At 37.0% G+C, this 13162-nt stretch overlaps 1 protein-coding gene across 1 annotated transcript in view; it reads left to right on the top strand.

The window, feature by feature from the left end:
* The window catches only part of DENND5B (DENN domain containing 5B), a 226603-nt gene that overhangs the window by 166576 nt on the left and 46865 nt on the right, over positions 1–13162 (top strand). Inside the window, exon 9 of the mRNA XM_028491163.2 lies at positions 8320–8413. Within this exon, the coding sequence (XP_028346964.1) occupies positions 8320–8413 (94 nt within the window). The remainder of the gene's footprint in view (positions 1–8319; positions 8414–13162) is intronic.

The following is a 13162-nucleotide window of genomic DNA, read 5'->3' as shown; positions in this document are numbered from 1 at the left end:
ACCACAATGAGAAGCCCGCGCACCGCAATGAAAAGTAGCTCCCGCTCGCCGCAACTAGAGAAAGCCCGCGCGCAAGAATGAAGACCCAAGGCAGCCAAAATAAATAAATAAATAAATTAATTAATTAATTATTTTTTTTAAAAAAAGACTTCAGCATATCTTTTAGGGAGACACAATTCAACCCATGACACCATTTTGTACTTTTAAGTATCAAGTGCAGAAATTACAAAACAGCCAAAACTAAAGGTAAACCATATCATTTTTTATGGTAGACGATTCCACTCAGAAAATATCTGAATATGGTTAGAATTGAAAAGAGTTATTTGGATTTAGGGGAATTCTTGATTTTAGTTGAACACAAGAATGTAATAAAGAAGGATTTTACAAGAAAAGAACTCAAAGGAGAGTATTAATGGGAAATATGGTAAGTTGGAAAGAAGCCTTTGAATTGGAAATCAGCAGTTCTGGAATTTAGTTCATTCCTGACCACTAACCAGCTTAGGATCCTTGGACAATTTGGAATCACTTGCCCCTTTTCTCATTTAAAAACACTCTAACATTCTGTAACATCTGTGATTTTATTAAAGAGGCTCAGAGAAGGAAAGGGAGGAGCCAGGCAGTGGCCAACAAATGAGATAGAAGACTGTGGTAGAGATTGGGTGTATAAAATGGAAGTGGCGTTGAGCCACCAGAATTGTCCGAAGGCAAGTAGAGAATCAGTGAGGGGAATAAGACAGGTGGAATTATGCCTTTTAACCTAAATGGCCCAATCTAAATAATAATATGCAAGTTCTTGAAAGATGGCTTTAAAGTATGATGTTTCTGTCTAACATATGATCTGCTGAGCTACATGTTGGGGAAGTGTTGGTACTTACCTCTTTATTTCTCATGATGATTGTCATGATTTTATTGGTCAGGAAAAAAGAAAACTTAGTAAATTATCTTTATCATATGTGATGGTAATGCTAGGTTTAATTTATTAAAAACTATACTAAGCTAAGTATTATGCTACTAGGAGTTTCTTGGGATGCATATATATGTGGTAATATTTGTATATCTTGTGTTTGTATAGTTACTGTCCTATTTTTAATAACCTGAAGGAATGAAACCCTTACCATTTTCCCAGCTAAAGGTGTTCCTTTAAATGTGTTTCTGAAATGTGTCAAAATTACTGATTCATTTAGGTCTACACGTGAGAAAAACTACAGTGATAGCAAACACATCAAAGGGAAAAAGATGGTGTGTATGAATTAAGGAAAACAGTTACAGTACTATATACATTGCTGTTTCCTTTGCTTTCAGAGTCTAGTACTGGAATACCTCAGAGATATTATGGTTTTGATTCCAGACCACCACAGTAAAGTGAATATCGCAATAAAGCAAGAAGTTTTTTGGTTTCCCAGTGCATATAAAAGTTATGTTTACGCTATGCTGTTGTCTATTAAGTGTAGAATAACATTATGTCTATTTTTTTTACATATACATATCTTAAAATACTTTATTGCTAAAAAATGCTGGCCGTCATCTGACAACACAGGGTTGCCACAAACTTTCAATCTGTAAAAAATGCAGTATCTTTGAAGTGCAATAAAATGAGATATGCTTGTATGTATCATTATAAATATCCGCCCCTTTTGAGATCTCAGTCAAAAAATTTGGAAATTTTCATCACTGCTTCACTTAAAGTAATTATCCTTCCTTGTAACCCATTTTTTCTGCTTTCAGAAAGCATTATCTTCCCTGCCGGTGTAGCCTTCTCCATGCCAAGAGAGTGTTGGTTGTGGAGATGCTGCTGATAATAGCTAATATTATTAAGCCAGTCTGCACTAGCGTCTCTTCTGACTGCATTAAGTACATTAGCTCATTGATCCTTATTACAAGCATATCCCTACATATAAAGCCTATATTGCTTTACCCATTTTATGATTGAGGCTCAGAGACAGTCAACAACTTGCTTCAAGATCACATAGTAGGAAGTGGTGAAACTAGGATTCAAACCTAGGTCTGCTGATTCAGGGGCCCAAGCACTTAACCATTGTACTACATATACTGCCTGGCTCTGTTACTCTAATATAAAGGTGACGTGTGCCTTTTGTTACTTATGGAGTTGGATGTTTTGCTTTGGTAGTCCCCAAGAAATTTTGAATAGCCTAAAATATTGAACGTAAGGGAGTTTAGCAACAGCCTGTCATACCAGCCTAATGGTCTTTCAGAATGAAAGAGGCCTCAGATGCCTCACTTCTACCTCACACTGGGCTCTGTTAAGAGGGGTGGACCCAAAAGAAGATAGGATAATAATTTGGGAAGCAAGATACATTCTCAGACGCCATCTTGCCTCATGAAGAAAAGATTGAGATCAAATAGCCTAACCCCAAAGTAGTGTCATCGTTATATGTTGGTAAGAGTACACTTTTGGGTTAATGGCAGAGTTAGGATTAGAACCCAGGTCTCCTTATTCCTGGCACCATGTTCATGGTGTCTCATTCATAAAAACTGTGGAAAGTTCTGGAAAATCTTCAGTACCAGCATTCTTTTACATATTTGGAAAAGGATCACTATGCAGTAAAGTGAAAGAATTGTGGATTTTTAAAAAGCTTTATTTGATTGAACTCTTTTATTTAAATAGGTTGTTTGAACTTTAATGAAGACAGTAAAGGAGGATGATTCATTAGAAAGGTGTCCCCTCCTGTAGAAACGCAAGCGTTTATGCTAAAGTCTTGGGTAGGAAGGCTGTAGAGAGAATTTAATATGCTTCTTACAAGGTGGAGGTAAATAGCTAATGACTGAAAATTTTACCTTACTTACCTTAGTTAATTTACAGGGTTTCACCTTCTAGTGAAGAGCTATCCCTGCTTTTATAAACACTGAACTTAAAATGTGCTAAGAGATGTTGACCATTATGGGGGTTCAGACTTTACAGATGATTGTACTGGATACAATGTTCTATTTTTCAGAAGTGAATGACTAGTCATCAGTTTATTCATTTTTTTCTTATGTTTATAAATTATCCCAATTTTTTGAATCAATTTGATATGAGTAGACTATTAATTTACATGGTTTTTATTTCCTTTTGATAGCATTAGAGCGCTCATTCATTCATTTGGCAAATATTTATGGAACCCCCTACTGTATGTGAGACACTGTCCTGTTCATTGGAAGTTTAGCAATGAACAAAATAACAAAAATCCCTGCTTTCAACATGAGGACGCAAACAAAAAAACTTAATATGTAAAATAAGTAACCTGTCAGAAAGTGATAAAGTTTGTGAAGAAAAATAAAGGAAGGGAAAGGAAGTAAGGAGTGCTTAGAAGGGAAGATGTCAATTTTCAAATGCCATATTTTATTGCTTTTAATCTTATAATCTCCCCATTTCCACACAGAGCCCCAAGCATTACATTTTCAGCTAGATTGTAGTCTGAAAGAGAATAGATGTCAGAGCTAATTACAGGGTAAAGGGATTTATAACTGTGCCTGTACAAATGGTTGATCAACTGTAAGAATTTCATACACTACTTACAAAGCAAAAGCAAATAAGCAGTCTTTAGTATTTCAGCAAATGTGGTCATCTTTGGTAAAATTATGCTTAGAAATGAGGTTTAATAATGCAAAGAATAAATTAATTACTTAACAAGACCAGGAATATGTGGACTTCACAGTAATTTTCTTAAGTAGATGCTCATTTCCCTGTTTTGAAAATAAAATTAAACTGGGCATTTTGTCTCACAGAGTGAGATGCTAGTTATATCCTGTAAATTAATATTTATCCTTATCTTTTGTGCTTTTCCACTTTGCCTGCCAGGAGAAATGTTCATCCATGTGTATTCTGCTCCTTCCTTTATTCATTATATAAGTTTATTAGCTGGTGTTTATAATCTGTTTCATATTTTTACTATTTATTTGAACCACCTTGCCCAGTAACCCTAATTTTTTAAATCCCTGAACAAATTTTACTGTCTTACACTGACTGTTTTTTGCTACAAGGCTGTTTCCAAGGCCTCCAGGTGTTTTACGTTGTATTACTTATATTTTGCTCTTCCTCTTTATTTATTATATAAGTTCATCAGCTGGTATTTATATTTTGCTTCAGAGCTGTTAAAAAATATTCATGACACTTGTTGAAGATGGTAAGACAGACTTTATTCAAGGCGGAGGGGCACCTTTATTCAAGGTGTAAGGACCACCGCAGTGGGGTCTTGCAGTGGAGAGGGAGATTAGAGGCTTCTCTGAATACTGCATGGACAAGTGGGAATTTATCACCAAGGAGCAGAGTGGAGGTCAGCGGATAGAAAATTACTAAGAGGAAACATCATGGGTATGGGGGATTCTGACTAAACTGACCTAACAGGATTCTTGTGGAAGGCAGGCCTAGGTGATTAAACATCACCTGGGGGATGGTGGAGAATTCAGAACCTGATCAGATATCCAGAATGATCATAGAATGAGAGTGGAGATGGTTTCTGCTAAACTGACTTAGCTAGGTTCTTGCTAAAACTGAATTTTACAAAGAAATGCACAAATGGGCTTAGGAAAGGTTAGGAGTCTGACTAAAGTTTGGTCAAGCAGAGAATCTTTGTCAGTGTCTTGATATGCTTTTTTTCTGGGTCTTCCTTTTCAGTCACCCAATTTTCTTTGTATCCTTTTTACAGTCTTTTATTGATCTTTTGCTTTAGGGACATTTCCAAGGATTCTAGTTCAAAGATCTGTGACTAGATCTTTGTACCTTTTTTTTCCCTGCTATAAACCTATTCTTTAAAAAAAAAAAACAACAACACTATTTTAAGAGGGGTTACCTTCCTTTGCTACCATTTTTATCATAATTATTCGGTGTTCCTCTAAATAGCAGACTGAAATGAGATGATTCATCAGTTTGAAACCAAAGCCATGCATAAATTATTTAAAAAGCAACAAAAGAAGCAGCATTCTCATTTTAAGCTTTTTGTAAATTGGATACTTCATTAATAAGAAAATTTTAAATTGTGAATTGTCAGTAATGCAATATGACTTTCGCTGAATGGCAAAAGTATAAATTCATTTCTTAACTCGTGTATAGCTCTGTGCTGTCAGGGATATACTCAAGAGTAAATATTTCTAGAATAGTACAATGAATACAGTCATGGGAATAAGTCAAGACCTGAGAAATCTTTTTAAATAGTTTGATATATGAAGAAAACATAGGCAGAACACTCTTTGACATAAATCGTAGCAATATTTTTTGGATCTGTCTCCTAAAGCAAAGGAAATAAAAGCAAAAATAAAAAAATAAGACCTAATTAAACCTAAAAACTTTTGCATAGCAAAGGAAACCATCTACAAAACCAAAAGACAACCTACTGAATGGGAGAAAATATTTGCAGATGGTATGACCAATAAGGAATTAATATCCAACATAAATAAACAGCTCATACAACTCAACATCAAAAAAACAACTCAATTAAAAAATGGGCAGAAGACCTGAATAGACATTTTTCCAAAGAAGACATATACAGATGGCCAACAGGCACAGGAACGATGCTCAACATCATTAATCATCAAAGAAGTGCAAATTAAAACCAGAGAAGTATCAGTTCACACCTGTCAAAATGGCTGTTATCAAGAGGACCACAAATAACAAATGTTGGTGAGGATGTGGAGAAAATGGAACCCTCGTACACTATTGGTGGGAACGTAATCAGTGAGGTCACTAAGGAAAACAGTATGGAGGTTTCTTAAAAAACTAAAAATAGAACTATTTCATAGTTGCTGTATTTTATAGCATTTCCACTTCTGGGTATTTACCTGAAAAAACAGAAAACACTAATTCAAAAAGATACATGCACCCCAATGTTCATAGTGGCATTATTTATAATTGCCAAGATATGAAAGCAACCTAAGCATCCCTCAACAGATGAATGGATAAAGAAGATGTGATGTGTGTGTATATACATACACACACACACACACACACACATATACACACAATGGAATATTACTCAGCCATAAAAAAGAATGAAAATTTGCAATTTGCAACAACATGGATGGACATGGAGGGTATTATGCTAAGTGAAATAAGACAGAGAAAGACAAATAATGATATCACTTATATGTGGAATCTAAAAAATAGTGAACATAAAAAAACAGAAACAGATTCATAGATACAGAGAACAAACTAGTGGTTACCAGTGGGGAGAGCGAAGCGGGGAGGGACAAGATAGGAGGAGGGAATTAAGAAGTACAAGCTACTATGCACAAAATAAATATGCTACAAGGATAATACTGTACAACACAGGAAATGTAGCCAATATTTTATAATAACTGTAAATGGAATATAACCTTTAAAAATTGTGACTCACTTTGGGACTTCCCTGGTGGTCCAGTGGCTAAGAATCTGCCTTCCAATGCAGAGGACACTGGTTCGATCCCTGGTGGGGGAACTAGGATCGCACATGCCACAGGGCAACTAAGCCCGCGCTCCACAACTAGAGAGAAGCACGCACGCCACAACAAAAGATCCCGCATGCCACAACTAAGACCTGATGCAAACAAAAATAAATAAATAAAATTTTTTAACTAAAAAAATAATTAAAATTGTGAATCACTTTGTTGTATACCTGAAACTTGTATAATATTGTATATCAACTATACCTATATATAAAAAATTAATTGTAAATAAAAATAAAACCACCTATAATGCCATCACCATGAGATGTTAATATTTGGTTTTATGCCCTTCCATTGCATGGATCCTGATATGTGTGCATGTCCATACTTATTTTGTTTTGTTTTTTACAAAAGTAGAAAATGCTTACACAATGTTGTATCCTGCTTTTTCATTCATTATTGTATCATGAGTACTCTCCCATATTATTGATATTCCTAGTAACTTAATATTTTTAAATGACTATATGATGTTTCATTATATAGCACCTCCTACTGTTGAACATTTGGGTTGCTTTGAGCACATTTACTTGATTCTGAGTAACTGTTGGTTGTAAGATCTGCTATTCAAAAGCTTTTTGGAAAAATTATACTTTAAACATGTATATGAAGTAGAAGATTCATCCTAGTTTCAGGAACATTTAAAAGCCAAAATGTGAGTCTTAGAATAATGGAAACACAGAATTGGTTATTGCATATATGCTGTGATGAACGTCTATAAACCTAAATATTAGACTGTGTCTCTGATTACATTTATTTAGGGTATATTTATAGAAGGGGCAGGTGATGTAGTTGACTGCAAATAAAATGGCTGAAAGACATGATACCAACACTTCAAGCGTTTATAGTAGAGAGGATTGTATAGAAAATAGAGATAAGTAATTATAGCACACTGATAAATACTACAGCTGGAGAGTATAAGAGGGGTAGCTAATTTAGATTTGGAGGAACCATAGAAGACTTCCTGTGTAGCATCTAAAGCTGTCTGAGAGTTGAATAGAAGTTGGGAGAAAACTTCATCTTCAAAGGCTCAAAGGTGAGAGAGCTTATCACATTGGAAGCACTGAGGTAGTTGAAGACAACTGGAGTTTTAAGGTAGAAAGGGTGACCAGCAGAGAGTTTAAGTAAGCTAAGAATTGAAAAATAGCCATTGGATTGGCAGTGAGGGCTATAAATGGCTTCAAGAGCATTTTCAGGGGAAGAAGCTGATTTGAGATGAACAAAATATCCAAAGATAAATAAGTAGAGGCCTTACATCTAAACTTTTCTTAAGAATGTTTACATGAGAAGAGTGAAGAAACAGATTTTTTTTTTTTTTTTTTTTGCGGTACGTGGGCCTCTCACTGCTGTGGCCTCTCCCGTTGCGGAGCACAGGCTCCAGACACGCAGCCTCAGCGGCCATGGCTCACGGGCCCAGCCGCTCCGCAGCATGTGAGATCTTCCCGGACCGGGGCACGAACCCGTATGCCCTGCATGGGCAGGCGGACTCTCAACCACTGCGCCACCAGGGAAGCCCCTGCATGGATATTTTAAAAGGAAGTGAGAGGGTAGTCTCTATCCAGGTTTGGGGTTCTGTTGGGCAGGTAAGGTGGAAAAGAGAGGATCATTACAGCTACTGTGCATTTTTTAACCTCGGTTTCAACAAAGCATTGATCGTGGTGATGATTGCATATCTCTATGAATATACTAAAAACCATTGAATTGGATAATTTAAATGGGTGAATTGTATGTATCTAAATTACATCTCAATAAAGCCGCCATATATTTTTAAAAAGAATTGATTGAAAAATAAGTATTGTTGGTCTTTGGTTTTCAACGGTACATTCTTTCTATTTTAAAGACAAGTGATCGCATTTTTTTGTTTGTTTGGTTGTTTCTTTTAACCTGCCCCTTCTGTTCTTTCAGTCGCTGGGTAAGTCGGAGTGCCACTGCACAGCGCCGGAAAGAGCGCCTTCGCCAACATTCCGAGCACGTTGGGCTGGACAACGACTTGAGGGAGGTATGTGGGCTGCCTTCCCGGGATGCCTTGATGCAAGAGCTGTGAACTAGGCTTACTTAGCCCAGCAGGTGTCATCGTGTAGGTCCTTTTGTGTTCTTCTAAAAGAATCGTTCAATTATGTTTTAAAATAGTAATCCTTTTATACTGACATAGCTGAAAGCACCTTTTTTTCCTTTTTTTGTAATTTTAATACATCTAAAATAAGGCTGTAAAACAAGTCTCCCTGTGTACCACATCAAGTAAAGGCTAAGCTTAGGATAAATTTTTGGTCAGTATGTCTCCCACAGGGAAAAAAAGGTATAAGAAGCATAGACTTTCTAAGTTTCAAGCATAATTTAAACTTAGTAAGTATGAAAAATAGCCATTGGATTGGCAGTGAGGGCTATAAATGGCTTCAAGAGCATTTTCAGGGGAAGAAGCTGATTTGAGATGAACAAAATATCCAAAGATAAATAAGTAGAGGCCTTACATCTAAACTTTTCTTAAGAATGTTTACATGAGAAGAGTGAAGAAACAGATTTTTTTTTTTTTTTTTTTTGCGGTACGCGGGCCTCTCACTGTTTGAATATACTAAAAACCATTGAATTGGATAATTTAAATGGGTGAATTGTATGTATCTAAATTACATCTCAATAAAGCCGCCATATATTTTTAAAAAGAATTGATTGAAAAATAAGTATTGTTGGTCTTTGGTTTTCAACGGTACATTCTTTCTATTTTAAAGACAAGTGATCGCATTTTTTTGTTTGTTTGGTTGTTTCTTTTAACCTGCCCCTTCTGTTCTTTCAGTCGCTGGGTAAGTCGGAGTGCCACTGCACAGCGCCGGAAAGAGCGCCTTCGCCAACATTCCGAGCACGTTGGGCTGGACAACGACTTGAGGGAGGTATGTGGGCTGCCTTCCCGGGATGCCTTGATGCAAGAGCTGTGAACTAGGCTTACTTAGCCCAGCAGGTGTCATCGTGTAGGTCCTTTTGTGTTCTTCTAAAAGAATCGTTCAATTATGTTTTAAAATAGTAATCCTTTTATACTGACATAGCTGAAAGCACCTTTTTTTCCTTTTTTTGTAATTTTAATACATCTAAAATAAGGCTGTAAAACAAGTCTCCCTGTGTACCACATCAAGTAAAGGCTAAGCTTAGGATAAATTTTTGGTCAGTATGTCTCCCACAGGGAAAAAAAGGTATAAGAAGCATAGACTTTCTAAGTTTCAAGCATAATTTAAACTTAGTAAGTAAAGATATATTTGCCTGTGCTTTGTCCTTGGCTTGCTGACACCATTTTTAGGAGTGTTTTAAAATTATTTTAAATTGAGATCCTTATGCTTTATTTGTACTACTTGAAAATAAAACGGTAATTACACATTTGAATAAGGATAAGTAAGTTTTTATTTTTTCTTGTGATCAAAAGAAAATGCAGTCGGAAGATCCGTTAACTATTTTCTAAACTCAGATGGGTAGAAATAAAGCAGAAAGCAGCATTCCAAATATATATATATATTGCTCTTTGTTGATGTGTTCATGTATATATATGATTTTAAACATTTTCTTGAGAACTGAAGCCTGTCTACTGCTTTTCTTTTGTGCTGCTGTATTTCTTCTCTCCCTTCCCTTCTGCTGTGACTTTATCATATGCACGCTTGTTTTGCTGCCTCTTTCTCCCTGTCCTTTTCTTCTTTGCTTTTCTGTCATTGGCACTCCTCCATCCTCTTAGCCTTCCGGGGAACTTGTGGTCTGTCAGAACTCCATGGCATTCTGGGAGTGGGATCAGGGTCCACCTCCTCCTGCACGACTTCCTAAAAAATCCTTCTCTGAGTGCTGCCTGGTATGTTCTTGCCTGAAAGTGCTTTGCAGATGTTCCTGAATCTTGTCTTTGGTGTTCCTCAAATCATCCACGTGTATGAGTGCACATAGCTCTAGAATGCCTCACATCACCTTGTGACGTGAACTGTTAGCTCTCCACTTCCTTTTGTGATTGGTACCTTTTCATGGTGGTGTGCGCTAACAAGAGTAATTCGATACCATTGGCAGATAAAACTGATTATTTGGATTCCCTATCTGTGGTGTTTTTTTTTTTGTTTTTTTTTTGCGGTACGCGGGCCTCTCACTGCTGTGGCCTCTCCCGTTGCAGAGCACAGGCTCCGGATGCGCAGGCTCAGCGGCCATGGCTCACGGGCCCAGCCGCTCCGCGGCATGTGGGATCTTCCCGGACCGGGGCACGAACCCGTGTCCCCTGCATCGGCAGGCGGATTCTCAACCACTGTGCCACCAGGGAAGCCCTCAGTGGTGTTTTTGAGGGGGAAAGAGGGGACTAGATTTAACACAATTGTTTTTCTTCCAAAGGGGAAATACATTAAATATTCAAATTTTCTTTTATTTAAGCATTTTGCAAAAGTGCAGAAGTGATTCATTTTCAAACAGCTTTTTTTCTTTTGCCGAGTTTTATCTCCACAGTGTTTTAATTTACCCCTCCTTATTCCTGGTCTGTATTTTGTATGGTCAGAAAATCAGATCATCAATATAGAATCTTAGTGCTAAGAGGAACATTTGAGGTAACTTTGTCCAACTTGACATGATTTAACTGAAGTCCAAGAGGCTTGTCTAAAGTCAAATGGACACACAAAGTCAGGGCTAGGCCCACAGACCAGGCCTCCTTACTCCAAGCCAGTGCTCTTCCCAGTAACCCTGCACACTGAGTTGCACTGAACAGCTATTCACCTGAGGGCCAGAGTTACTTAGGACTCCTGGTTGTATTTTTTTCCCATTATGACATATTAATATAAATTTACTTAACTTTACAGTGGTCTGCTCTTCACAAGCTCCATGCTGGTTAGAGGGACAGTGTGTTTATTAGAAAATTCAGGGAAAGTCTGTACTAAAGAGCAGTTATTTCAGTGTTTACTGAATAATAGGATATATTTTCATAGGTAGCTCCTACTGATTTGCTTTTGGCTTAGACAAAAACGACGAAGAGCATAGTAGAAATCTCAGAAGACACCTGAGGTGACTTCCCTCTGTAGGGAAGTCTTTCTCCTTGTGAAAGATTTCTCTTTCTTCTCAGTTTTTTATCTTAAAATACACCTTTTCTTCCAGCGACCCCAAAGAAAATCACATTCTTATCGTCACTTGTTTGCTGTAAAGACACTGCTCTATTTTTGTAGTATACAGGGGCAGCCTCGCTTCTTGCTGTGAGGAAGGGTCTTGAGCCACCCCTGTATCCATTCTGTGCATGTCTGTGGAATGTTGCTTATTTTGTGGCTTCAGCAGAGATGCTCAGGAGGAGGGTTTGCGCGTGGCCCTGTGGAATTCACTGTTGGCTAACACTACATCTGCCTTGTATGTGCAGGGTGATTGGTGAATATGGCCACTCAAAGGACAGCCCCATTCTAGCTTGCTGTCATTTATAAAATAGAACATAAACTTTAAACAGTGCTTAATTTTTAATCCAATTATTGACTTTTTAAAATCTAATTATGCATATATTTCAGAGAAAAGAAAAATGCCTGCGGCTTCTTCCTAGCCTCTTGCCTGACCATGTACCTCACTTCTTTCCTGGTAGCCAGTGTATTTCTTCCTAAGCCAAGTTTAATACTTAACTCTTCTTGAGAATTGAGTGTTGTAGTGGGTCTCTCTGCATTTGCACAAGTCCTAAAGATGGAGGAATTGAGGCTGGGGGAGAAACAGAACCCTTTTAACATTTAACAGTTAACATTTGTTTTTACCAACCATTTATCTCTAATTTGTAATATTCCAGATAAAATTAGTACAACCTGAAATGATAGGAAATGCAGGTATTATAATCTCATATATGATCCCTGTCTTATATCTCAGGTTTGTTTTTCTGAAACTTTTCATTTCCTGCTTTTATTTATTTGAACATTAACCTTCAGGATGTTTTGCTAGACCTTGTTACACTTAATTTCCCTAGTGGTGATAATTGACTCTCATTGTCAATTTTTCCTCTTTCTTTGACCCTCTAAAAAAGATTTGAAGCAGAAAGAAGTATACACAACTGTTATAGCAACTAAGTTCTTGCAGAGTTCATTTCATTTTTTAATCTGTTCTTAAAATAATTACACTGGAAAAGAGATTATTTTGTTAATGCTGCCTTTCATCAGGAGGGCTGGTAGAAGTAGAAGGTAAATGGATTCGTTGAATCCCTAATTGGTGAGATTTTTAACAAATTGTACTAGATTTAGCAGGTTATTTTTCTTCCAAGGGGGAATGTATTAAATGTGCAAACTCTCTTTTATTTAAAGAATACAAAGGATTTTACACATCTTTTTCTTATAATATCAAATTTCCCCTTAAGATAGAAAAGATAGACTTCACATATGTATCTGTGGGAGGATGTGCTGGCTTGCAATCTCTCTCTCTCCAATAAACTGCTGGTTTTACTATATAATTTAGAGCAATTATTCTCTAAATATGGACCTAAGACACTTAGACTTTTTGGAGATTTTGCCCTGTGGTCCTGATACAAACATAAGGTATCTGGATGAGCCTTTGTAGGTAGCACAGAAAGAAGAGAGACAACAGCTGTCCTGCGCTAATTATGTGTAGTGATTTTTTTTTTTTTCCTGGAAGTTCGCTAATCAAAGCTCAAGAGCTATGGTCCTCTCTGAGCCATTGATGTCTCCTAAAATAATATGATATTTGTGCTTTCTTTTTTTTTTTTTTTTTTTTTTTTTGCGGTACGCGGGCCTCTCACTGTTGTGGCCTCTCCCGTTGCGGGGCACAGGCTCCAGACGCG

Source organism: Physeter macrocephalus, chromosome 6 (genome assembly GCF_002837175.3).
Source record: "Physeter macrocephalus isolate SW-GA chromosome 6, ASM283717v5, whole genome shotgun sequence".
Taxonomy (NCBI): domain Eukaryota; kingdom Metazoa; phylum Chordata; class Mammalia; order Artiodactyla; family Physeteridae; genus Physeter; species Physeter macrocephalus.
The sequence above is the reverse complement of the archived record's forward strand: the minus strand, read 5'-3'. Positions and strand labels throughout refer to the sequence as shown.